Source organism: Hemiscyllium ocellatum, chromosome 17, assembly GCF_020745735.1.
Source record: "Hemiscyllium ocellatum isolate sHemOce1 chromosome 17, sHemOce1.pat.X.cur, whole genome shotgun sequence".
NCBI classification, from domain to species: Eukaryota; Metazoa; Chordata; class Chondrichthyes; order Orectolobiformes; family Hemiscylliidae; genus Hemiscyllium; species Hemiscyllium ocellatum.
The window spans coordinates 31,882,300-31,909,435 of record NC_083417.1 but is presented as its reverse complement, the minus strand read 5'-3'; the positions used below and the strand labels follow the sequence as shown (position 1 = coordinate 31,909,435).

Here is a 27,136-nt window from a genome sequence, read left to right as displayed (position 1 = left end):
GATCACCATGCCTCTATAAAGAAGATAATAAGTGTACAAACCTTGCATAAATATTAGTGCTGTAGCATCTATAATGCAAGAAATACCTTTGTGACCAGGTGCTACTGGATAGTTGTGCTAATATGAATTAAAGAGATGAGTCACAGTTGAAAATTTACTCCTTAAATTATTCCATATTGATCTGCTTCTGTGTACCTTACTCCCTCATTAACTGTGCAATGCTGCAGAATGCAATGAGACCTTGTACGCTTGCAATGCCTGAGTATCCTCACTGACAGTGTTTCCAATACCATGAGCTATGAGGTTTTGAGGTATTCTCTCCATTTGGCTCCACGATACGAAGATTGACATGTGATATGGTCATTGCCAACCTCCTACCCTTAGATTTTCAAGCATGAATTTGAGAACCCCAGACATGGAACACAAGCACTTTTTCTTCCTGGAGTTTGTAGGTATATGACACATGCTACCATTATCCCATAAGAGCTTATCTGAGGAGCTTCTATTGGATGTCCCTGATTCTGTTTTCTTCCCTAAATGTCATTGTTGACATCCATATCTGGAGAGATCTGAAGTGCCTTGAGTGTAATCTGCATGTGAATCTGGTTGTATAATGGATGAGGCAATCACTAGTCATGTTTGGAATAGTACAAGTCGATATATACTTACAGAATTTTGTGTATGTGTGTGTGTCTTGAATGTCTGTGTCACTGATGTGCTCTGAGAAGGTATTTGTTCTCACCCTCCTTCCCACTATACCTAGATGCTGCCCCAAAATCCACAACAAAAATTGAAGAACTCTGCCGACTGGTACATCCTTGTAGTAGGCATCATCTGGGGTCTCTGAGCCTCAGACACTCCTTTGTTTGAACTGCTGTAGACAATGGGGTCACTTCTTTGTCCTGGATAACACTCAAGAAGGTTAATATCATCCAGGACAAAGCAGCCCATATGATTAACATGACATCCTTGACCTTCAACATTCAGCCTCTTCATCACCAATGTACAGTGGTGGTAGTATGGACTATCTCCAAGATGTACTGCAATAACTCCCCAAGGCTCCTCCTTCCAAACCTGTCACCTCGCATCTGCAAGGATGAAGGCAACAAATCCGTGTCAACCCCACCATCTGCCAGTTCCCCAGCTAAACCACTCACCATCCTGACGTCAAACTATATTGCTGTCCTTCATTGTCACTGGGGCAAAACCCTTAAATTCCCTCTGTAACAGCACTGTGGATGTACCTGGACCAAATGGATGGCTGCTGTTCAAGAACACAACTCATCCACCGCGTTTGCTAAGGCGTTTGGGAATGGGCAATAAACGCTGGCCTAGTCAGTGATGTTCATATCCCACGAATAAGTTATAAGAACTATGGCACATAGTGAGTTGCCCCCATTGATAGGAAGCAATGTGTCTATAAAAGCTTATTATTTTGAGTGTAAAAAATGAGGTCTGCAGATGCTGGAGACCACAGCTGAAAATGTGTTGCTGGTTAAAGCACAGCAGGTTAGGCAGCATCTCAGGAATAGGGAATTCGACGTTTCGAGCATAAGCCCTTCATCAGGAATGGTGAGTGCCAAGGTGACTGTCAGCCTGTCAATGTACATCATGCATATGACGAGGTGTAAGGCAATTATCCTGTTATGAGATGCCTGTGCAGTGCCATAGTGTGACCAAATGTTTCTATGAATACTGAATAAGTTAGCAGCAAGGGCAGTGGTGCAGAATGCTGCAGGTCATCCATTTTCTGTACCCATATGAGCTGTTAAGATCCACTGGCACTGACCTTCTTAAGATATCAAAGAAGGGAACCTCTTCTTTCCCAAATGACCCTCTAAGGAGGTCCTCACTAAGTTCAAGGCAAGCTCCTGTTTCTTCAGTGGCAATTTGAAGGGAGTTGTGGGGTCTGGGGAAATAGACACATGATTTGCTGTGAGTGAACTAGTGTCCAGCTGACACTTGAATATGTGTCAGAACCTTCAAACCCAGAAGGTCTGGCCATGGACAAACACTTCTTGTTTGCTGCCCCCATATGATTTGCTGAGTCACTTGCATTAACAACTCGCTGCCCGTGTAATAGTAATTGTCCCTCATGTTCTTCATGATCCTCTATAGATGATGGCCATTCCTCCTTTGGTATGAATCTTGGGTACCACCTGGTAATTTGTCCAAGTAGAAATTTTTAATGTGTTTTACTGGCAGAGAGTTGAAAGGGTATTTTATAATATCTTACAGACCTGTTCAATTTTATATTATCTGATGTTACATAGCTACATCCTCCAGCAGGAGTCTGGATAAAATCTGTGTCTAGAAGTTTATGCGCCACACTCCCCACCAACTCCGCATGTAGGCTGCCAGGGTTGAACCAATGACTGAGGACTTTGTGTGATTATTATTTTTCTTTCTTTTCACATGCATGATTGTACTGTGGCCAATTGTTGCTACTCTACTGGCTTTTATGTTTCTAGACTATGGTAGATAACCTCTGGTGCTTAGTCAGCTGGAGAAAAGGTTCCTAATCTGATTGGGTGAACTCCTCAAAGGAATCCTTACTAAAGCTAAATCAGCCATGATTAAAATAAATATACTGTACAACACAATGTTTATCTACTAGCAAAACACAACCATGAAACATGCTGTACATGTGATTATTTGCTAATTTTGATGTAACAAAAATCTATATTATAAGCAAAATATCAACACTCGATAAAATCAAATTGCATAGATACATTGTGAAAAAGAACTGGGTTTCTAAGAAACATTAGCAATAAATGTCTTGAAATGACAAAATAGAACTCAGTAAGGCATTTTGTTTCATTTTAAAGTAAATCTAGTTTAAATTTATTTTCCTGATAACATTTTTAGTTTCTAAAGTGATTTTCAAAGATATTAGGTTGTTTTCATTTTCTGGTAAGATTTTGGCTCAACCCTAAATAAAATATTCTCTTCATGAAAGGTACAACCACCAAGCCTGAGTAGTGATAGTAGTGGGATGCCTTGTAGATTCGTGTGATAATGATTTATCAGAAAAAAAAAACCCTTTGTGGTTTGTAACAGATGTGGTTATGTTGCTGTGTGGCAGTGGTTCCCTCAGAGGTATACATGTCTTTTGTTTATATGTGGTGGAAATTATCGAACATTATCTACCTAAGACTTTATTTCCCCTCATCATACCCATGTTAGGCAAGTGCACTCTCTGACCAGCACAACATAAAAAATTGTTCTTAATAATCTCCTATTTTCTGCTGTCACTAATAGTGATAACTGAAAGATATTCTGCGCTAGCAATGAGATAGATAGTTGTGATATGATTGCTCTTTTGCTTATCTAGTTCACTTAAAACTTGGAAGCAATTCATGTTTGTTGTTGCTAGGTCAATCAGGGGCATCACAGATGAAGAAACATGATCCTAGAAGGATTTAACATTAAAGCTGCTGGAGTTTGCTCTAGAGCCACATGGCTCCAACGGTGACTGCAAAATCTATAGTTCAAGCTGGTGCCTCAGCAGCTGTCTGACCTCTTTGACATTGTACAACAGGCCCCACTTCCTCTAAAAGAGTTGTCCTCAGATGCGGTTACACATTGAAAGTACTGCTCCCGCCAACCATCAGTCACCCAGCTTGGATAGAATCTCTAAACTCTGGAAAAAAGTGCACATTCTAGTCCTGTTTAACCTCTGTTGCCATCATTTATGTAGGCATTGATTTTTGTTTCTGCTATAAATTTCCAAGATAAGCAATGTACTTCATGGGAAGGAAATTTTTACACATTTGTGGAACATACATTGGGCTTTTATTCTTAATTCAAAATGTATCCGTAATCTGATCGAGTTATATTGTTGTATAGTTGTAGTGTTTTAGCAGATCTTAATGTTGCTGATTTTCCAAGTAACAAATATAAGTGATCTTTCTTAGATGGTTAATATTTTAATAAAGGCATTTGCTCCAGCTAATACTTTCTTCCTCTGCCCCCCCGATCCTGTATGTCAAAGTTCTGTCAGTGAACTCGACTTATTCCCTCCCTTTAGTCATGTCTCTATACCCTTCTTCCCAGGTCAACATACTGCAAATGATGCTATTCCCCATTTTTAATCCTGATACTATAGCTGCAAACCTCCATGCTGAAGACTCCAGGCTCCAGCACTTAAGGCTACAGCCTGTTTACTTCTGACCTGAAATGAATTCCTTTCCTGACTTCCTGTCTGATAGTATTCAGCTGCATTCGAGTCCACTTATTAAGCATTGGTTGCGTGTCTTTTCACTTAAGAGTTTGTGTTTTTTTTTTCACCGTTTCTTCAATGCAGTTGTTTGTTTCTTTGTGCCAGAAAACCATACACAAGATTTTATATTGTAACATTTCCTAGGTTAATGTTAATATATATCATTCTAATTGTGTAGTTCAATGCCAGTAGTTCTTTTTATGAATCCTCCACTTTGTTACTGGTAACACCCTGGCAATACATGAGTACCACTGGTACCTGGCTGGCTTCCTACATTACAGAGCACAGTGTGCTCCAGGTTTTGGAAGATGGCATGTTAATATTTTAAAAGTTGGCAAAATATCATGAAAGCTAGACTAGGTTTATCTTTACCCTTACAGTTCTATAAATGAGACTCCGGAATCTAATTTGTATTCAAAGAACATGGATCCCAATGCAGAATCATACATGTGAAGGATTTTGTACCTACTCTTTGAATTACATTGCTTTTAAAACTAGTATGTGCTTTCCATTTGCTGTTTACTTAGAATGTGAAAGGGAATGTATGTAACGTTACTACTTTAGAACAAAACTTGGCACTAAAAGTATTGAACATAAAAGTATTGAATTGGTTTTCCATTAAGGGCATTAAACTGGTACTTAATTCAAAATAATGTCAGTCAATGCTGCACCTCCATATCCCAGTAGAGTCTATTATGTGTGTACATGGTTTTGGTAGCGCTAGTCAATGTCAAGTGTTACATATGTTAAAGCAGTAGCAGTTACATATAATATTGGGAGCTAACACCAAAACCATTGCTAATTCTGCTCACCAGGCATCATTATGCAGTAGCCTCAATTTTTTGTACTTGTACAAATAGGTAAAGGAAGGCAAGTAAAACTCTCGGGTGGCTTCATGTTCATGTGGATCTTTGATCCATGTAATAATTATGCCTATGATCTATGATGGTCCATTTTCAAATGATTGCTGTTCTATTAACTAACCCTGAATCTGTAGAGATAAGTAGGAACCGTGTGGGAGCACAATCAAATCTAAAGGAGACTTCCGATAAGAAAGGCAAAGGAAATACGTTCAGTATCTCACTTTTTAGGAGACAATCTGCTGCAAACACATAGATATATAGAAACTACTATGTGCATTGCCAACCTCTGACACTGTTAGAACAATTGAGGAGTATTTCACAAAAACATTTTGTTTTTCTCTGCAGATGATCAAATCTGGTGCAAAACCACAAAGCCCATCACAGAAGGTGAATGTTTGACAGCGATTGTTCATCCTTTGCATCAGAGTAACAGTTATCCCGTGTTAAATCTAAGTGTTAAGACAGAGACAGTAGAACCTGCAGAGTGTTCAGAGCAAGCAACCACCTACCCTGCTTCGTTACATTCTGACATCCAGCTTCTTCCTCAACAAGCAGGCATGGCTGCAATATTAGCCACAGCAGTTGTCAACAGTAAGTTCTACATAACTAGAAAACAAATTATGTAACCGTTACTGTGATAAATTCTTCTGACTTTTTATTGCTAGCTAGAGATGATTAAGCTAACTGAATGAAATTTGAAATGTCAGGAAATGGTAGTGTATTGCAAATGTCATTGAGCTAGTACTCAACAGGCTGGAGCATAATACTCTGAGGGCATTGATGGAATTTGCATTTGAATAATAAAATCTGAAATCGACTGTGTCTCACAGAAATGGTGACCATGAAAGGATCATTGATTGTTGAAAAAAAACGACCTGGTTCAATACTATTCTTTTGGGAATAAAATTTGTCATCCTTTCTGTTGTGTTTGGTAATTATGATGGACTGTTACATTAAGTGTCCAAACACATGACATAGTGATGACATCATGTACACTTTGTGTGGGAAACAATTTAGTCTAACCTTGCTGCCTGTAGAGTGAACACCGAATAATAAAATTCCCGCTGTTAACACTTCAGCCTCCCGGTCCTTATTGGAATTTAGCACAAGAAGAAAATTGGGAACAAACCTAAAACTGCCTCAGGATCCACCAGGTCAATATCGTGATTTAACAAAAGGAAAAAGACCATGGTCCTCGCTATAATTCTTGGAGGCACTTCAATGAAAAAAAGAAGAGAAATCAAAAGGCACTATCATTGCACCAAAACAGGTGGAGTCAGCGAAGGAAAACAAGAATTCACCTCAGGGAAGAGGTGAACAGCACCGAAGAAGCTCACCATGTGCTCCTTCCTGAAGAAGCAATGAGTAATAAAAATCCTACACAGAAGGAAATGTTTTGAGGTAGGGATATAGACTTGGAAAAAACAAGCCACCTCAGGAATACCTTGTTTCAAAGCGGAAGAAGTGAGGTAGGCTAAACCTTTCATGGTACATAGGTCATTCCCATTTCTTAATGAAAACACTGGTTGGAAATGTTGGTGCTGTTTGACCATCTGATTAAAATACACAGAATTGGAACCTTATTTTGTTCCTGTTCCCAAGGAGGCAGATACTGCAGAGAAGCTGGTTTCAAAACTAAAGAAAGAAACAGTAGAAATTCTGAGGACCATTTTTCACCAAAACTACTGGTGATTGCAGAAAGTTTCAGTTTCCATAAACGCAGCAAGCATGATTGTGAATCCCCCAGTTCTTAGAATTTGGTTAATTTGTTTAAAGTTGTTATGAATTTGGAGAGAACTTAAATCAGAGACAGGCTGGTGTGTGTTTTAATCTAGAAGTTATTGATGGAAAGGAACCTAGACGTAAAGAAAGCACTAGAAATATCACTCTCAGTGGAAGTAGCAGCCATAGAAGCTCAACCAGTAAGTTTGAGCATGACTGTCCACAAAATGGTGGCTGATAGACAAGCACCAAGACAGTGTGGAAAAAGAGGTTATGCAACAGCATACTGCTGTTATAAAGAAGCTGTGTGCAGAAACTATTGTAAAAAAGGGCACATTGAGTGGGTGTATTTGAAGAAGAAATACAAGTGACATAAAAGAAACACAGGAGCACAGAAACCAAACAATAGGAAGAAAATTACAAAAAAGGCATGAGAAAGTCCCAGACTCAGTCTGAAGAGGAGCTGTTATTAAACATACTTGCTATTATTGGGCAAGTAATATTGTCATTCCTTTAGTGAACAGTAAAGGTGGTGACCAAAGCAGCAATTTTATTGATATTTGAAAGTGTGTATCCAAAGCAGCTGAGTCATATTGTAAGGCAAATTGGACTAAGAACATATGCATTCTGGGTTAGTGGTGCTGGAAGAGCACAGCAGTTAAGGCAGCATCCAAAGTGCAGTGAAATCCTCGTTTCGGGCAAAAGTCCTTCATCAGGAATAAAGGCAGTGAGCCTGAAGCGTGGAGAGATAAGCTAGAGGAGGGTGGTGGTGGGGAGAAAGTAGCAAAGAGTACGTTACCCCTTAAGAACATATGCAGTCAAAGTTGTGCCCTTAAGGGCTTGTATCAATGTGAATGTTCAGTTATGTAGTCAGTTTAAAGATTTGTCCTTAAATGTCAAAAGTTTCCACCTTTATTGGGAAGAACATGTTTGAAGAAAATCAAACTCAAGTGGGCTGAAGTAAATGGCTTGCCAGTTTCTGGGACTGATCTATCACAAATTCGAAAGAAATCTGCCGTTGTTTTCAATGGGGATCTGGGAAGCATGGAAAAGATATCTGTCAAAGGTGAGAATCAAGCAAAATGTTGCAAGCTCAATCAGTGCCTTATGCAATTAGACCAAAGTTCAAGGCAGATTTAGAGAGGCCGATCAAGACAGAAGTCCTTGAACCTGTAAATGCATATGTGATGATTTTAAGGTCACGATTAATCCGGTACTCTGTGCTAAGCACTATCGTTTGCCTTTGCTGAAATAGCTATAGGTGAGCTTTTAAGTAAAAATGACCTTAATCAAGCTTGAATCTCAGAAATACTTGACAATTGTAATTCATAAAGACCTAGTCAAATATAAGAGCCGTCCAATGAGAATCACATCTGCACCAACGTTATTCCAACGTGCCATGGATCAGATTTTAAGTGGACTGGAAAGAGTCCAGTGTTACTGAGATGATATTTTAGCCACTGGGACGACTAAAATGGGCATCTCCTCAATTTAGATGCTGCTTTGCAGAGACTAAGATCATCGCCTAAGGTTGAGAAAAGACAAAAATGAATTTTTCAAATGTTCCACCGAATATTTAGGCCTGTCATTATTGTTAATGGAGTACACAAGTCACCTTCAAAAGTAAAAATCATTACAGAGGCACCAACACACAATATCAACCAATCAAAATCATTTTTGGGCTTGCTAAATTACTATGGCTGGTTGTATCCCAAATCTTGCAACCATTCCCAGGTTGTTGCACGATTTAGTATGCCAAAATACGAATTGGAAATGTAAAGATCAATGTAAAGGAGTTTTCACACCAGCAAATGAGGCTTTATTAAAGTCAGATGTCTTGACCCATTTTGACCCAAATAATTGCAAATAATGTGCAATGCATCATGTATGGAGTGGGAGCAGTCATTTCTCACATATGATCCAATGGGAGGATAAACCAATTGCTTTTGCATCAAGATTGTTCAACAAAGCAGAAATGAACTATGGACAAGCAGAGAACTAAGCTCTAGGAATCATTTTTGTCATTAGATGATTTCACCAATAACTGTATGGCCAGGAATTTACCTACTAATAGACTACAGACCATTGCCCACAATATTTGGCCTCACACAGGGATACCTTCTGTAGCCGTGAGCCATGTGCAGAAGCAGACATTGTTGCCGTCAGCTCACAGTTATACAGTTTAATATCAGCATTCCAACTTACATAGGAAAGCTGAGGGCTCTCACAATTATCTTTGCTGAATGAGTTGATTACCAAACAGGTCTCATGTAGGCATTCTCTACTTCAAACAAGTCGAGAACACTCTAGTAAATACAGGTCACCTTAAGAAGTACACTAGAAATAATCCAATCATATCAAAAATGATGAATATGGTACTTTGTGGCAAGATCACAGGATCAACCCCAAATCTGACACCATGTGTTATACAAAAGCTAGAATGATCTGTACAAGTAGGATGTCTCCTATGGGGAATGAAGTTTGTCATTTCATCACAGCAAATGAAAAGTGTGTTAAATCAACTGCACAAAGGTCAGTGCGGCATTGTCCGAATAAAGGATATGGAGATAGCCAGAAGTACTTTGGTGACCAGAGCTTAACTCCAAAATTGCGAGGGCAAGAATATGGGCAGCATGCACAAGACTTCACAGCCTACTCTGTTAGCTCCATTATAGCCATGGGTATGGTCAGAAACTCCTTGGCAAAGAATCCATATTGGCTACCTTTTGAAGGGAGAATGTTTTTCACAGTGGTTGACACACAGACTAAATGGCCTGAAGTTGCCATCATGAAGATGGCATCTTCAGAGAAAACTGTTATTAGATTGGAGGCCATCTTTGCAAGGTTTGATAATCTAGAACAGCTAGTTCATGATGATGGTCGCAATCTCTTAAGAATTCAACATATCTGACCAGCCCCTTAAATCCCAGCCACAAATGGTTGGGCTGAAATGTTTGTTCAGACAATGAAACATTCGTTAAAGGTAACTCAAGAACAAAGATTGCTATCCAAATTTCCATTAACGTAAAGGAACACAATCCATTCGATTTGCTGAAACCACTCATGACAAATAACATTGTTGAGAGGAAAGAACTGAATCAGTTTTCCAATGAGAGAACAAAGCCAAACACTTCTCCAAAAAGATCAAGAAATATTGGTGAGGAGTTACGCCACAAGTGAGAAGTGGGTACCAGACTGGACTGGTCTCCTACATTGTACAAATGAGAATTGATATAGCCAATTAGATCACCTCTCAGCAACCCGAGCGAATGTGCTGGATGCAACATTAACTGAAGATCCATGCGATCCTATCCTACATGAGATACTATCCTTTTTAGAACAGATGGGTGGATTTTTACTCTTATTCCTTTCATTTTCATTCCTTCAATTTTAGTAATTTTGCATATGACCTATAAAACAAATCTATTAATTTCACACCTCATGCAATACGACATTTCAGAGTACTAATGGCATCAGTAAATCTTAAGTGATTATCGATTAATAGTCCGCTTGTTCTGTATTTAAAATATCTATAAAATTTCCAGATGAACTTCATCATTGAGGGGTAATTAAATCTATATCTGAAGATCTGTGGCATTATTGTAGTGAATTATTGGTTTGCATTGATAATCGCCCCTGTAGGTCTTGAGTTGACCACCATAGCCATGTCAATGTGATAAAAGACTAAGTGAATGATAGGTGCTACTCCACATAAAGAGGGGATCCAGAGGAGGATCATCACGGGATAGCTTTTTCTCTAATTGCAGCATAATGTATTGTTAATTGATGTCTGGATTAGATTACCTGCACATCGTCTTCTTTGTGGTCTAGACCAACAAGATAAAGTTCCTCATCATAAAAAAAATCAAAAGTAATTTTGCTAACTTGTTGAAGTCCTGTTTGTAACTCCTAAAAATATTTATTTTAAATTTGATTGCTCCAGAGGACATCTTTCCTTGTAAATCCTGTGGGATTTGGTATCGAAGTGAAAGAAACCTACAAGCTCACCTGATGTATTACTGTGCAAGCCGGCAAAAATCTACATCCACTCCTACAGAGGAAAAGCTCAAGGATCCTTCTCCACATGAGCGCATCTGTCCCTTCCCACAATGCAACAAAAGCTGTCCCAGTGCCAGTTCCCTGGAAATTCATGTTCGTAGTCACAGTGGTAAGTAAATTTATAACTAAGGATAACTTATTTTAATACAGCAGATCTCATTTTGAAATAATTTAGGTGTACAATCAGGTTACAAGGTGCTGGATTGGAACTTAATTTGACAAATAATTCAATATGGAAGACTTCAAATAGTGAGACAAAAGTGGACTTTAATTAAACCAAAACATCATTGCTGGAATATATGCACTTCAAGGAGCCGTGTGCTTCAATTTGATATTATAGAGTCATAGAGATGTACAGCATAGAAACAGACCCTTCGGTCAAACCCATCCACGCCACCAGATATCCAAACCCAATCTAGTCTCACCTGACAGCACCTGGCCCATATCCCTCCAAACCCTTCCTATTCATATACCCATCCAAATGCCTTTTAAATGTTGCAATTGTACCATCCTCCACTACTTCCTCTGGCAGCTCATTCCATACACATACCACCCACTGTGTGAAAAAGAAGCCCCTTAGGTCTCTTTTATATCTTTCCTCTCTCCCCCTAAACCTATGCCCTCTAGTTCTAGATTCCCTGACCTTAGGGAAAAAACTTTGCCTATTTACCCTATCCATGCCCCTCATAATTTTGTAAACCTCTATAAGGTCACACCTCATCCAGGGAAAACAGCCCCAGCCTTTTTGGCCTCTCTCTATAGTCAAATCCTGCAACCCTGGCAGCATCCTTGTAAACCTTTTCTGAACACTTTCAAGTTTCACAACAACTTTATGGGGCAGCACAGTGATTCAGTGGTTGGCACTGCTGCCTCACAGCACCAGGGACCCGGGTTCAAATCTCTCCTTGGGCAACTGTCTGTGTGGAGTTTGCACATTCTCCCGTGTCTGTGTGGGTTTCCTCGGGGTGCTCCGGTTTCCCCCCATAGTCCAAAGGTGTGCAGGTTAGGTAAATTGGCCATGCTAAATTGCCCATCGTGTTAGGTGGATTTTTGGATTAGTCAGGGGTAAATATAGAGCAGTGGGTCAGGTGGGTTACTCTTCGGAGGGTCGGTGTGGACGTGTTGGGCCAAAGGGCCTATTTCCACACTGTAGGGAATCTAATCTAATCTAAAAGTAAGCCTTATATTATGAGTGGCACAGTGATTAACACTGCTGCCTCACAGCACCAGAGACCCAGGTCCAATTCCTGCCTCAGGCAACTATTTGCACATTCTCCCAGTGTCTGCGTGGGTTTCCTCCGGGTACTCCGGTTTCCCCTCTCAGTCCAAAAAAATGTGCAGGTTAGGTGAATTGGCCATGCTAAATTGCCCGTAGTGTTAGGTGAAGGGGTAAATGTAGGGGGATGGGTCAGTGTGGGTTTGTTGGGCTGAAGGGCCTGTTTCCACACTGTAAGTAATCTAATCTTTCCGATAGGAAGGAGACCAGAATTGCACGCAGTATTCCAACAGTGGCCTAACCAATGTCCTGTATAGCTGCAACATGACCTCCCAACTCCTGTACTCAATACTCTGACCAATAAAGGAAAGCATACCAAATGTCGCCTTCACTATCCTATCTACCTGTGATTCCACTTTCAAGGAGCTATGAACCTTCACTCTAAGGTCTCTTTGTTCAGCAGCACTTCCTAGGATCTTACCATTAAGTGCTAAGATTTGCTTTTCCAAAATGCAGCACCTCGCATTTATCTCTAGTTTGAAACTAAAACAATCCATTTTAAAAGAATGGCAGCCAGAACAAATTAATCAAGCCAAAGTTCATGAATACCAGAAACTTGTATTGACCGATACTATTTTTAATACAGATGAATGAACATAAAAACTAAGAACAGGAGAAGGCCATTCAGCCTTCAAGCCTGCTCTAGTATTTGGTAAATTCCTGGCTGATCTGGTTGTGGTCTGAAGTCCATTTTCCAGCCAGCCCTGTAATCCATCTTCTACTTCCTTTAAAAATACCTAGTGACTCTTGCTGCAGAAGAGATGGCCACAACCTTAAGAGAAAATTATCCTCCTCGTCTCTATTTTAAGGGAGACCCCTTACTTTGTTCCCCTTGCTTTACTAGTTTGAGTTTCTCCAAAAAGCGGAAACATTTTCACAGCATTCACCCTGTCAGTTTTCTTCAGTACCTTGTATGCTTCAATAAGATCAATTCTCATTCTTTGAAACTCCAATGGCTAGAAATCCAACCTGACCAACCTTTGCTTTTATGAAAACTCTTTCATTCCAGGAAGCATCAAGTGAACGTCCTCTGCACTGTTTCTAGTGTCTTTTTGACTTTCTTAAATAGGATATTGAGAGTTTTTATGCACAATCCTTATATGAACCAACAACATGCTGACATAATATCATTTCACAAATCCAAAGAGGCATTTCTTGTACAATTAACCATATAGCATATTCAAAATCTGGCAGGAATGCCCTGAGTTCCAGAAATAATACTTTGTGGTTCTGGCTTTGGTGACTTTAGTGATATTATGGTCACAAAAAATACAGTTGCATTCCACAGACAAGATGCCAAAAGCACTGAAAATACATACCATGAAGACCAGAATTTGGCAGCCATTTTCAATGTCCAATAACACAGTAGCAAATCCAAGATTTACGTAATGATGAATTCCTGAAAAGTTTTAAGTTGATTCATTTCTCTTATATCTTGAAGTTTAAGTTAGGTTTGTTCTTGTGTAAAACTAATTATCTGAAATGTGACTGCAATTGTAGTTGGCTGTCATGGATTATTGAAACAAATGTTTCTTCCCTTTCTAACTTATTAATTTATTCCTCTTTGACTAATCTGTTGATTTAACAACTGTATTGTACGATGATGCACTAATGTATTATATGTAAAAAGCAGAAATGATTCGTTTGCTTTGTTCAAATTATAAAATGTGAATGATTATGTATAGAGTCATAGAGTTGTTCAGCACAGAAACAGACCCTTCAGTCCAACTCGTCCATGCCGACCAGATGTCCCAACCCAGTCTAGTCCCACCTGCCAGCACCCAGCCCATATCTCTCCAAACCCTTCCTATTCATATACCCATCCAAATGCCTTTTAAATGTTACAATCGTCCTATCCTCCACCATTTCCTCTGGCAATTCATTCCATACACGTACCACACTCAGCATGAAAAGGTTGTAGTTTAGGTCGCTGTTATATCTTTCCCCTCTCACCTTAAACCTATGCCCTCTAGTTCTGGGCTCCCTGACCCCAGGGAAGAGATTTTGTCTACGTATCCTATCCATGCTCCTCATGATTTTATAAACATCTACAAGGTCAACCCTCAGGCTCCGAGGCGCCAGGGAAAACAGCCCCAGTCTATTCAACATCTCCCTAGGAGACCAGAATTGCACGCAATATTCCATATATGGCCTAACCGATTTCCTATGCAGCCGCGATATGACTCCCAACTCCTGTACTCAATACTGTGACCATTTAAGGAAAGCATACCAAATGCCACTTTCACTATCCTATCTGACTGTGACTCCACTTTCAAGGAGCTATGAACCTGCACTCCAAGGTCTCTGTTCAGCAACACTCCCAAGGATCTTACCATTAAGTGTATAAGTCCTGCTAAGACTTGCTTTCCCAAAATGCAGCACCTCTCATTTATCTGGACTAAACTCCATCTGCCACTTCTCAGCCCATTGGCCCATCTGGTCAAGATCCTGTTGTAATCTGAAGTAACCACCTTCGCTGTCCACTACACCTCCAATTTTGGTGTCATCTGCAAACTTATTAACTATACCTGTTGCTCACATCTAAAACATTTATATAAATAATGAAAAGTAGCGGACCCAGCACCAATCCTTGTGGCACTCCAGTGGTCACAGGCCTCCAGTCTGAAAAACAACCCTCCACCACTAACCTCTGTCTTCTACCTTTGAGCCAGTTCAGTATCCAATTGGCAAGTTTTCCTTGTATTCCCTGAGATCTAACCTTCCTAACCAGTCTCCCATGGGGAACCTTGTCGAACGCCTTAATGAAGTACATATGGATCACGTCCACCACTCTGTCCTCATCAATGCTCTTTTTTACTTCTTCAAAAAACTCAATCAGGTTTGTGAGACATGATTTCCCACGCCGTGCTGGCTATTGCTAATCAGTCCTTGCCTTTCCAAATGCATGTACATCCTGTCCCTCAGGATTCCCTCCAACAACTTGCCCACCACCGACATCAGGCTCACTGGTCTATCGTTCCCTGGCTTGTCCTTAACCCCTTTCTTAAATAGTGGCACCGCGTTAGCCAGCCTCCAGTCTTCCGGCACCTCACCTGTAACTATCGATGATACAAATATCTCTGCAATGAGCCCAGCAATCATTTCCCTAGCTTCCCACAGAGTTCTGGGGTACACCTGATCAGGTCCTGGGGATTTATCCACTTTCATGTGTTTCCAGATATCCAGCACTTCCTCCTCTGTAATGTGGACATTTTTCAAGATGTCACCATCTATTTCCCTACACTCTATATCTTCCATATCCTTTTCCACAGTAAACACTGATGCAAAATACTTGTTTAGAATGTCCCCCATCTCCAGCGACTTCACACAAAGGCCACCTTTGAGGGGCCCTATTCTTTTTCTAATTACCCTTTGTCCCTAACGTATTTGTAAAATGCATTTGGATTCTCTTTACCTCTCTTTGCCAAAGCTATCTCACGTCCCCTTTTTGCCCTCCTGATTTATTTCTTAAGTATACTCCTACTGCCATCGTACACTTCTAAGGATTCACTTGATCTATTCTGTCAATACCTGGCATATGCTTCCCTCTTGTTTTTTAACCAGATCCTCAATTTCTTCTGTCATCCAGCATTCCCTACACCTACCAGCCTTTTCCTTTCACCCAAACAGCAATATTCTGTTGTTGCTGTCTCGTTATCTCATTTCTGAAGGCTTCCCATTTTGCAGCGAACATCTGCCCCCAGTCAATTTTTGAAAGTTCTGGCCTAATACCGTCAAAATAGCCTTCCTCCAATTTAGAACTTCAGCTTTTATGTCTGGTCTATCCTTTTCCATCAGTATTTCAAAACTAATAGAATTATGGTCGCTGGCCCCAAAGTGCTCCCCCACTGACACTTCAGTCACCTGCCCTGCCTTATTTTCCAAGAGTAGGTCAAGTTTTGCACCTTCTCTCGTAGGTACATCCACATATGAATCAGAATATTTTCTTGTACACGCTTAACAAATTCCTCTCCATCTAAACCCTCAACATTATGGCAGTTCCCGTCTATGTTTGGAAAGTTAAAATCCCCCACCATAACCACCCTATTATTCTTACAGAAAACTGAAATCTCCTTACAAATCTGTTTCTCAATTTCCCTCTGACTATTAGGGGATCTATAATACAATCCCAGTAAGGTAATCATCCCTTTCTTATTTCTCAGTTCCACCCAAGTAACTTCCCTGGATGTATTTCTGGGAATATCCTCCCTCAGTACAGCTGTAATGTTATCCCTTATCAAAAACGCCACTCCCCCTCCTCGCTTGCCTCCCTTTCTGTCCTTCCAGTAGGATTTGTGTCCTGCAGCATTAAGCTGCCTGTCCTGTCCATCCCTGAGCCATGTTTCTGTAATTGCTATGATATCCCAGTCCCATGTTCCTCACCATGTCCTGAGTACATCTGCCTTCCCTGTTCGGCCCCTTGCATTGAAATAAATGCAGTTTAATTTATCAATCCTACCTTGCTCTTTGCTTTGTCCCTGCCTCCCCTGACTGTTTGACTCGCTTATTTTCTCAACTGTACCAATCTCAGATTGATATATTTTCTCACTATCTCCCTGGTTCCCACACCCCCCCCACACCTTAATAGTTTATAGTTAAACAAAGATGCAAATTTGCAATCATACAAATAAATAATTTCTGAATCCAAAAGCACTCAAATTAAAAATTTTAATAATTCCAAAACTTCCTCACTATAACATTATTACTTCAATAAATGACCACTAAGTTGTACTTTTCAGTTTAATAAATTCCTCGATATAATATTTTAACCTGACCATGAAATCTTAAATAGCAACCTGGTTGTTGGTGTCAGCCTTGGTTCAGTCATAGCACTGTTTCCACTGAGTCAGACTTGAGCATGTACTTTAAACTGACAGTTGAAAAGAGTGCGGAGTGTGTTTAAGTTTAAGATGTGTCACATTTTTTTGAATGACATTAACTCAATGTGCTGTCCACCTTAAATGAATATTAAAAATCCCGTGAAGATGCTTAAAGTAGAGCAGTTGTGTTCTCCCAACTTATCAGTTTTTTTTCCCTCCATCAACATCCCAAAGACAGATTTTTTGATAGTTTATTTTGAAATTTGTGAGGGCCTGTTATGTGAAAATTGATTGGCAACTTGCCCTGCAATTATTGATACAGTTGTCATTAATTTGCTCTTCATAAGTTTTGAACTTGTTAAGTTTATGAAAGATGACGTATAAATGCAAGTTTATGTTTTTCATGAGCTTCTGGGCAAATATCTATTTTGAGAAGTACATCACAATACGTAGCCTCCCATCAGATGACTGGTTTTAGCTCCTCAAAACAGTTGGGCAGATGATTGCAGTATTTCCATGTGATTCTGCTTTTCGGTAAACTACTTTTAAATCCTGTTTACTCCGAATAATTAACTCCAATATTTGACAAGATTGAAACAATAGTAGAAGCAGGAAAGTTTCACCAGGTCAAGTGGAAAATTCCAACACAGCAATAATGAAGTTGTATAATTTGCTTTTCTCCATAAGTAGACACACTGTATCTACTGTGTATCAAAGCTTGTCAGAATTTTGAAGAATCCTATTAAGTAACTCCTCAAGCTTAAAAGAAGGTTCTTGCACATCTAAGTTCCACCGACCGAATTTGTAATTTAGCTTCTCTGGAATTTTCATATAAAACAGAATTAAGATGGTTCTCACCTGTTTACAAAGAAGCCTCGATTATCCGAAGGACACGGGCGGGGTATTTCATTCGGATAATCGAATGCCGGATAACATAGTTAGCCAAGCATCGGGACTTCACGATCTTGTTCGGATAATCTGATTTCAGTTAATCGAATGTCGGATTGTTGAGGTTTCTCTGTATTTGGTCTCCACTGTCAGATGGGAATTTGATAGTGGTGATACTGAAGCAGCAATATGATATAAGAGAATGCTGGAGGCACAGGTTCATGTGTATGATCTGGTATGGCAGCACATTGAAAATCAAGCCCAATTATCCCTGGAGTCATCCCAAAGATTGAAAGAAAATTATAAAAAGTACGCAAAGTCCCAGTTCACCTCCCTGATAGAGTCAGACTCAAGTTAACAGAAAATGCAGACCAGGATTCTGTACTTAACATGAACTATTATTTATTACAAATATAGTAAACAACTATGAACTGTCAATATATAAGTTATTAGTTAAAACTCTTATCCTCATCTAAAACCCCCTTTTTCTGTCTCTCTCTCTCTCTCTCTCTCTCTCACACACACACACACACACACACACACACACACACACACACACACACACACACCGCATGTAACTAAGGAAGATATTGGTGGAGGAGAGGTGAAAAGTGCTGGTGAAACTGATCATTGGCACCCAACCTCTGGATTCATTACACAGTTCCCTTTTGTTTCCCAAGTTCTTTAGTTTTCTAAACAGTTCCTTCAGGTTTTTTCACTTTTCACAGGAGGCTCAGAGTGGCTAGTTCACAAATTATAAAGTTTCTGATGTATTGGTTAAAGTCAGCAGCTTGCAGCAAATGGTCAGAAAAATCTTTAACTACAAGAGTTTACAGGAAAGAGAGGTACAACAACACCACCTCCCCTTACGGAAGTCTGAAGCCTTCTCTCTGTATAATTCCCACCCACAAACCAATCAGCTACGTGTTGCTGGTAAACTTGGTACAGTAAATGTTTTCCAATTTAGTCCTCAGTCAAAAATAAAAGTAAAATTAAAAGATTCCACAGTTTCTCCAGATAAAAGTAGACAGTAACAGCATATTGTTTGTTAACTTATTTTTTTCCAATCTCATAACAAGTGAAACCAGCTCTTAAGTAGTTTTTCCAAGTTAGTATAAGATTAGAGTTTACATTTTAGATGGATTCACAGTGGCTATTTCATGTTTAGACAAACGTTTCTGAATAAGTGATTTAGCGCAAACACAACATGTGAAGTAAACCAAGTTGAGAATATGGCTTATCTTAATATGCAGGAATTTTTGTCTTTCATGAACACAATTGCCTTCCATAGCTACCACCTTCACTGCTTTGTAAAGGACTTGCACATATCCCACTTGTATAAATTATAAAGGATTGTAATGAAGTGGGTTTTTGTCAGAGGAGGAGAATGTAAATCGATAGAGCACTAAACTATAGTTTTGCTCTCTGATAGCAAATCTTTATTTTGGCCTAGAAAAGTGAAACCTGAGATGAAATTAAGAAAACCAGCAAGCACATTGAGGTGGAAAAGTGTTGACCTAAGCCGTAAGAAGTATTAAAATAAAACAAAGTTCAACGTCCTGCTGATGCTGGTGATCTGAAACAAAAACAGGAAGTGACTGGAGAAACTCAACAGGCCTGGCAGCATCTATGGAGACAAAAACAAAGTTTATGTTTTTAAGTCCAAATTCTGACAAGCAGTGACATGATATAACACAGAATGCTGCAAAACACCTGAAGTTAAAGAAATCTCCACAGACACTGCCTGACCTGCTGAGCTTCCCCAGCATTTTACACTTTTATTCCTCATGAAATATTCATTTCTTTAGCCCTGTATTTTTCTGTGTAATTCTGGGAGGTTACTTCTTTGTAATTTCATGACTGAAAACAATAATAATCTGAGAACATGAGAAAGATCTTCATTGAGATGTTGCTAAGTGTCAAAAAAAGACTCTTTAAAAATTGCAAATGTCATGTATTGGTCAGACTTGTCTTGAATGGAGCTCCAATATGACCAGCATCTTCATTTCCAAATGTAATTTTTTTTAAAAACTGGCTAACCCTTCTGGGGGCATACCTTGCTACACATTAATGGTGAAATTCACTTATAATGGATTTTATAGATGGGATCGAAATATTTCTTTTGACATCCGAGTGGCCAAGCAGTTAGAGACATGGCCTCACCTGACTAAAAAGGATAAAAAGGAATGTGTAACATTACAAATGACAATAGAGCTGGAGGAAAGGTGCTAGAAGTAGCAGTAACAAAAGTTGGAATTGTGAAATTAGATTGCGGAGGTGGAGGGTGCAGTATGTTTTTTAAAAAAGTAGTACAATTAGATTCCTAAAATATTGCAGGGCAAGAAAGGAGATTCTAGCATTTAAATTGATGTGAAATTAATTTTCATGCTGTAAGCTGCATCAGTTCAGCTTGAACTGAATTAAATATTGATGTGGTACCTGATCTGTATATACTGACTTTGCAGTATTTCCTGTAAAACAGACAAAAATAGAAAGTGGGTACTGGAATTGTTCCATGTTCACTATTTTAAAAACTTATGCCTTTCAACTTTTTCATTGTCTTTGGTTTTCAGACTGTTGTTTGTTCTCTTATTAATCAGGTGAAAGGCCATTTGTGTGTCTAATCTGTCTATCAGCATTTACAACAAAGGCAAACTGTGAGCGACACCTGAAAGTACACATGGACACCCTGAATGGTAATTTACTTTTCAAGCCAGCAATTCTATCTACTTGAGACTTTTAGTTTCTAGATCCCCCATGTGTAATGAACTTTTCAATTCAAATAGATCTTCTCCAAAGTATCATGTATTGTTCAATTCAACTGATGGTAGTAATATCAAATAACTAATTCAAATGCTTAATTAAAACTCATGCACTTTCACCTCTTCTCTAAATCTGCTAACTGTCACACATTCGAAGGTGGGAGTGTGACTAATTTCCTGGATATCCAGTGTGAGAGGTGAAATGGATTGTACATTCCAGACTCTCTAGCTTTCCATCCACTTGAAATGGAAACGTTTGTGTTAGTATGATGGTTCATCTGGTGATCAGAGTTCAGCTGGCTGATACTACCATCTCTAAATATTAGACAGCCATGAGATTAAAACCCAGATGTTCTGATTCAAAGGCAAGTAATTTATATATTGCTGTTCTTCCAGACAGGTCCAAGCCATACCTCCAAGCTCAGCTACATTGGCAAAGTCATAATCTTATTTACAGTTTGGGCTCTTGTCCAGTTTGCTTGAAAGCTTTCTTTATTCCAATGGTATTTATTTTTATAAGGTTTGGGATATCTCTATCTGGAATATTTGGTTTAGGAAAAACATAATACTATTTCAGGAAAATGAAATCTCCATCTAAAATCAATCTTTATTTTTGTGTTTTACTTTAACTAAAGTTTATGCAGTTGTTTTATTTTTGAAAAGTATGAGGCAGTGAAGAGTAATGGAAGCCTTTTAATGTATTTTCACCAACAGAGGCACACAGTTGTGGATATGTAAGTCAGAATTGTAAAGGTTGATGAAGGGCTTTTGCCCAAAACGTCAATTTTCCTGCTCCTCGGATGCTGCCTGACCTGCTGTGCTTTTCCAGCACCACTCTGATCTAAACTTTGGTTTCCAGCATCTGCAGTCCTCACTTTTGCTTTGGTTCCCAAACTACAAACAGAATGTCTAATTTTCAACTATCTCAATTACGTACCACCATCTGAGCTCTGATTCAGCTCAGCACAAAGTAAAAATATAGTTTAAACTGAGCTTTTGTGCAAAAAAGCTAAATAGAATTAATTTTTCATGCCCTACTTTAGATGATGCCCACCTTATAAATTCAGAATGTGGTTTTCACAGCCACAATTGTATAACAAAACATTAATATGTTGAAGTCTAAAGTAGTCACATAAATCTAAAATTACACTTAAGTTCTACTTTGAATAGTATATAAATAGTTAAGTGGTTATAGGTACATCAATATAGTTCCTTCAAGAAATTTGTTACCTCATAATTCTACAAATGTTAAACTTCAAGAATTTTGATGAATAACTTGTTGCTTTCTCTGCCTTCAAGAAAAGGTTAATAGTTCCAATCTCTCAGCAAATAACAATTCAATGTTCTTAAATAAAGAATGAAAATCACCTTTCACAAATACAAGATATTGCCAAGATGTTTTTCTGCAAGTGAATTAGTGTTCAATTTTGGTGACTAAATATACTTAACTACAGAAGAAAAAAAACACTAATTAATGTATAGCAAGATCCTGCAAGCAATAATGAGACAAAGACTATGACGTTTGTGTCAAGCTCTTCTGTTCCAGAGGTGTGTAATAACTTTACAGAATATCATCGTATTTGTGCTGCTATTAGAGGGTACACATTTTGCATATACGTGAATGCTTTGTCATTGCTTGAGAAATCAAGTTTTGGAGCTGCTGGTGTTTGACTGAGGTGAGCAAAGTTAAAAATCTCACAACATCAGGTTATAGTCCACCAGGTTTATCTGAAAGTACAAGCTTTCAGAGCACTACTCTTTTGTCAGGTGGGGAAGGATCATAAGACACATAATTTAAAGTAAAAGATCAAAGTGTCACACAATTGATGCAAAGTATTCAACAAACTGAGGTTTATTGTGAGGTTAGAGTCTGTCTGTATCCAACCTTGAGTCAGACTAATTCTGTTTACAAAGTAGGAATTTATAAAATGTCACATGGACTGACTGCCTATGGTTGTGTGCTTTTTGAACAAAATAGAATGTGTCTGCAAATACAAATCTACAAATGCAAATTCACCCCATAGACGTGTGTGTGTGTGTGTGTGTGTGTGTGTGTGTGTGTGTGTGTGTGTGTGTGAGAGAGAGAGAGAGAGAGAGAGTGTGTGTGTTTGTAGTGTAGTGTGTAATGTGGGGTCACCCATAGTGTGACATGAACCTAGGATCCTGGTTGAGGCCATCCTCAGGGGTACTGAAAGTGGCTGTCAGCCTCTGCTCAGCAACTCTACGTTGTTGCCTATCCTGAAGTCGCCTCAGAGGATGGTCACCCGAAGATCCGAGGCCGAACGTCCTTGACTGCTGAAATGATCCCCGACTGGGAGGGAACATCCCTGTCTGGCAATTGTTACATGGTATCCATTTATCCATTGTCATAGTGTCGGCTTGGTCTCGTCAGTGTACCATGCCTCGGGACAACCTTGCCTGCAGTTTATGTGATAGACAACATTGGCCGAGGAGAGTACCTGCTGTGCACATAATGGGTGGTGTCCCACGTGTAATGGTAGTATCCATGTCAACACTCTGACACGTCTTGCAGTGGTTGCCACAATAGGGTTGTATGGTGTTGTGGTTGACATTGTCCTGAAGGCTGGGCAGTTTGCTGTGAACAATGATCTGTTTAAGATTTAGTGGTTGCTTAAAAGGCAAGAAGTAGAGGCGTAGGGAAGATTTTGGCACAGTGCTCATCCTCTTCAATAATGCGATGCAGACTCTGAAGAACAATTCTGGGATTTGCATATTGATGAATTGAAACCTGCATCTCCATTATGAGTGATTAAAAATTTAAATACATTGCATCGGTTGTATGACACTTTGATCTTTTACTATAAGTTCTGTGTCCTATGATTCTGCCTCACTAGCTACCTGATGAAGGAGCAGTGCTCCGAAAGCTTGTACTTTCAAATAAATTTGTTGGACTATAACCTGGTGTTGTGTGATTTTTAACTTTGAAAAAATCAAATCTGCCTAGTTAAAAGCTAACAAAGGCAGTATAGAAGATACAACATCATTCTGGGTGCCTTTCCCTTCTGACCTGTGCAATTTCTTAAGAAATCCCCACAGCCCCTCACATCTTTCCACATCACACTCCACCCTCCCTGTTCTGGTTTCTGGTCTGGATGCTGTCTTGGAATGGGGGCTGATTTCCTCGTTTCCAGTTGACAGCAGCAGATATTGAACATGAAGATGAATGATTGACTAGTTTGCATTATTTTGGAGCTGGTTATGTGCGTCTTGAAATCATAGGGTTTCAACTAATTGTCTCATGTAGGAGAGAAGACCTTCAGCAAGACTGCTACCTCAGAACCTAACTGATATGCTTAAAGCATTAGTTTATAAGATACCTTATAAAGGAAATTGAAGTTGGGTGTTTATTTGACCAAAATATCCCATACAATAATACCACAAAGATGCCTTCAACAATTGTTTGACCAACCAGATAATAAAAGGAGTAGTTTAGGTTTACACTGAATTTGGAGAATTGTCTTTTCCATCATTTGGTGTTAATAAAGTTTATCTCTTTTCAGATTGAAGTCTGTTTTTCAGATTGGAGATTCTAAAGAAGGACAGTATGCTTTCACTTTCAGGTCTATTGGTTCTTTTGGTTTGTGGCATCAAATTTAGATAGTTTGAATTGGTGGCTGCATGACTTAAGTTCTGGCCTGGACCTTCCACAGAACGGCAATCGTCATCTGATTACTTCTGCTCAAACTTTTCTACGGTTCCATCAAGTTCCATGTTTTTTGCCAGGCCTTCTGATCCTGACCACTCCAGAAGTAGAGAGTGCGGTGTTCTGTCAGAGAGAAGGCCAGACAGTCCTCTTTTATTGCACTAGTTGCCCTGTGGCAATTTAAAAGCCCAGCGTGACAGTGAGTAACTGAATGATCAAATGCATAGATGGATAAGGTAAGTGATCAGGTGACAGGCAGTTCTATTAGGGGAGAGGAGCAGGGTACTTGTGTGAGATAGGGATATTATTTGTATTGTTATCTAGGTGTTAGACCAGATTTTAATTTGTCTAATTTATCAATTCCAAAATCTCTGTTTGTAACTCGGGAGTCAGAGGTATTCCCATAAAGGTCCAGGAAGCAAGGGAATTGACCATCAGAAATTTATACTTCCTGAGCAATTTACGTGTACACAAATGTGTTTGAACCCTATTAGGTCATACATCAGCTCTCTCATGAACTGGTGAGCAAAGGTTTTGAGACTGAATTTGATACACCCAAAAAAAAAGATGCAAGTTTCATAGGTCATTCTCCTTATGAACCAACTCACCTGGATATATACATACACACTCCTGTTCATTAAGTTTGGACAGGCATTTTTATAGTCCTTTTCATGTTCGAAGATAGTCCATGGCAAATGATGCACTTTTGAAGTGAGATCACAATATAAGTGTTGGAGTCTACTTGTACGCAGCAAGTACTGACAATGTGATACTTAGCATATAATCTGCTTTTTATCAACTTTAATTTGAAGGCGACATATTGGCCCAGGTATATTCAAAGATGAGCATGAGTATAGAATGATACAATCTTATACACACACCTGAGAGGCTAAAGGTGCTCTTTGTTTCGCATCTCACTGGAAAGATGGGAGCTTTGGCACTGCATTATTTTGGGCCTGGCAATGGAGTGGCAGCCTGGATTTAGAGCACACCTTCCCAGGGCAGGACTTCAACATACAGCTATCTGATTTAAGCAAGAATGCTAACATTGGGCCACTCCCAACAAGAGATCAATATACAAAATAAGCAGGCAGCAAAAATGCTGATTAGGCAAAAGTAGAAATTCAGTATTTGTTAGAGATGAAAGAAGTAATATGCTGATTGTTTAAAAAAAATCTGGAAGAAGCAACAAAATCATCTTTTAGTTTTGTGGAACTAATTATATGTCCTTCATAGTTACATCCCCAGTTAGGTCCATAACTGAGCAGCTCTATAGCTGCTGCTTATAATCACTACCTTGACTAATTGTTGCTCAAAGCACTCAGCTGCAATTACGTCAGTGTTCAGAATAGGACTTCCCAAAGTGGGGTTGGGGCCTGCTGTCATGTCCCCTTTCTGCTCTTTTCCATAGTCCTCACTGTAAGGGATTATGAGAATCTTCAGGCTTTGATGTTGGGGTGCAGCTTGGTGAATCAAGTGGGAATCTTGGGAAAAGAGGTGGAGGGTCTGGGAAGTCAGGTGTCATTGGGGATGTCCAAGTTAAAGTGGCTGTTGGGAGAAATCAGAAACTGTATCCTCGAACGAGAAAAGCTCAATTCCCTCATCATGAAGACCACGCTTAAGGAACAATGTGACAGATAGTGGTCATTAACATCTGGATAGATTGCTGAAAAACTTGAGTAATTTGTCTTGGTTTTGTCTGCCACTTAACAGTTTGTTAATTCATGTTTGCGTCATGTTAATTCTTGGTGATGGTGTATAATATCCATAGTATTGGCTGTTTGCTTTGTTAACTTATATACAGCATAAATTAAAACTGTGGACGTCTGCTCTTTTATTTCTTTGGTGATAAACCAGGGTTTCTAATTTTGTATATCTTTAAAACAAAATTTACTGGTGCCTACCAAGTTGTATAAAAATTTGGGAGTCTGGCCTGGGATGTTAAGGTGTATGAAGGTGACAGGACATATTGAGGGAGTGGTTGAGAAATCATTTGACATCTGGACTTCATCAATACAGACATGGAGTACAAAAAAGGGATTTTGCATTAAACTTGAATGAAATACTGGTTTAGATTGAACTGGCATATTACATCTAGTTCTGGCCACCACGTTTTAGAAAGGAATGAAGATATTAGGGAGGGTGCAGAAAAGATTCATGAGAATGCTTGTGGGGATGAGGAAGTTCAGTTATGTAAAATATATGAGAAGCTAGACCTGTTCTCTTCAGAGAAGAAATGGTTGAAAAGACCTTTGATAGAGAGATGTAACATCTTGAAGCATCTGGACAGAATATCTAGACAGAAAAATTGCTCCCTTTGATGGGAGGATCAAGAATCGGACAGCTCAGATTTAATTTAGTTAGAAAAGAAACAATGGCACCATGAAGAAAAAACTTTTTATGTAGCATGTGCTTTAGATCTGGAAGACATTACCTGAGGTGTTGCTACATTCAACTGAGGCTTTCAGAATTGAATGAGCTGATTATCTGAAAGGGAAACATTTGCAGACCTAAGGGGAAAACGCAAAGGAGTGACACCAGATGTATTGTTTCTTCAGAGGGCAGTGCAATCGTGATAGAATGAATGGCCTCCTCTGTGATCTAAACTTTTTGAGGTGGTCACTCACTTACTGTTTTGTTAAGTTTCTCTATGAGTATTGCCCATAAGGCATTCAGTAAGGTTTTACATAAGAATATTAACAAAAATGAACAGACATTGAATTGGAGGCAATGTGTGATTTGAGCTAGTAATTGGATGGCAAGTTGAAAACAGACAATAGCAAAGGCAACATTCTCTGATTCAGTGGGTTATGTTGAGTGGTATTTTGAAGGATACAAATCAGTTATGTTCTAATCGAAT

At 39.2% G+C, this 27,136-nt stretch overlaps 1 protein-coding gene across 3 annotated transcripts in view; it reads left to right on the top strand.

Moving 5' to 3' along the window:
* zfpm1 (zinc finger protein, FOG family member 1) overlaps positions 1-27,136 on the top strand; it is a 269,811-nt gene that overhangs the window by 238,001 nt on the left and 4,674 nt on the right. For 2 of the 3 annotated variants that reach the window (XM_060838057.1, XM_060838056.1), the window contains exons 6-8: positions 5,431-5,676; positions 10,751-10,975; positions 20,451-20,546. In XM_060838057.1, the coding sequence (XP_060694040.1) occupies positions 5,431-5,676; positions 10,751-10,975; positions 20,451-20,546 (567 nt within the window). The remainder of the gene's footprint in view (positions 1-5,430; positions 5,677-10,750; positions 10,976-20,450; positions 20,547-27,136) is intronic. The other variant, XM_060838058.1, reaches the window with a different exon arrangement.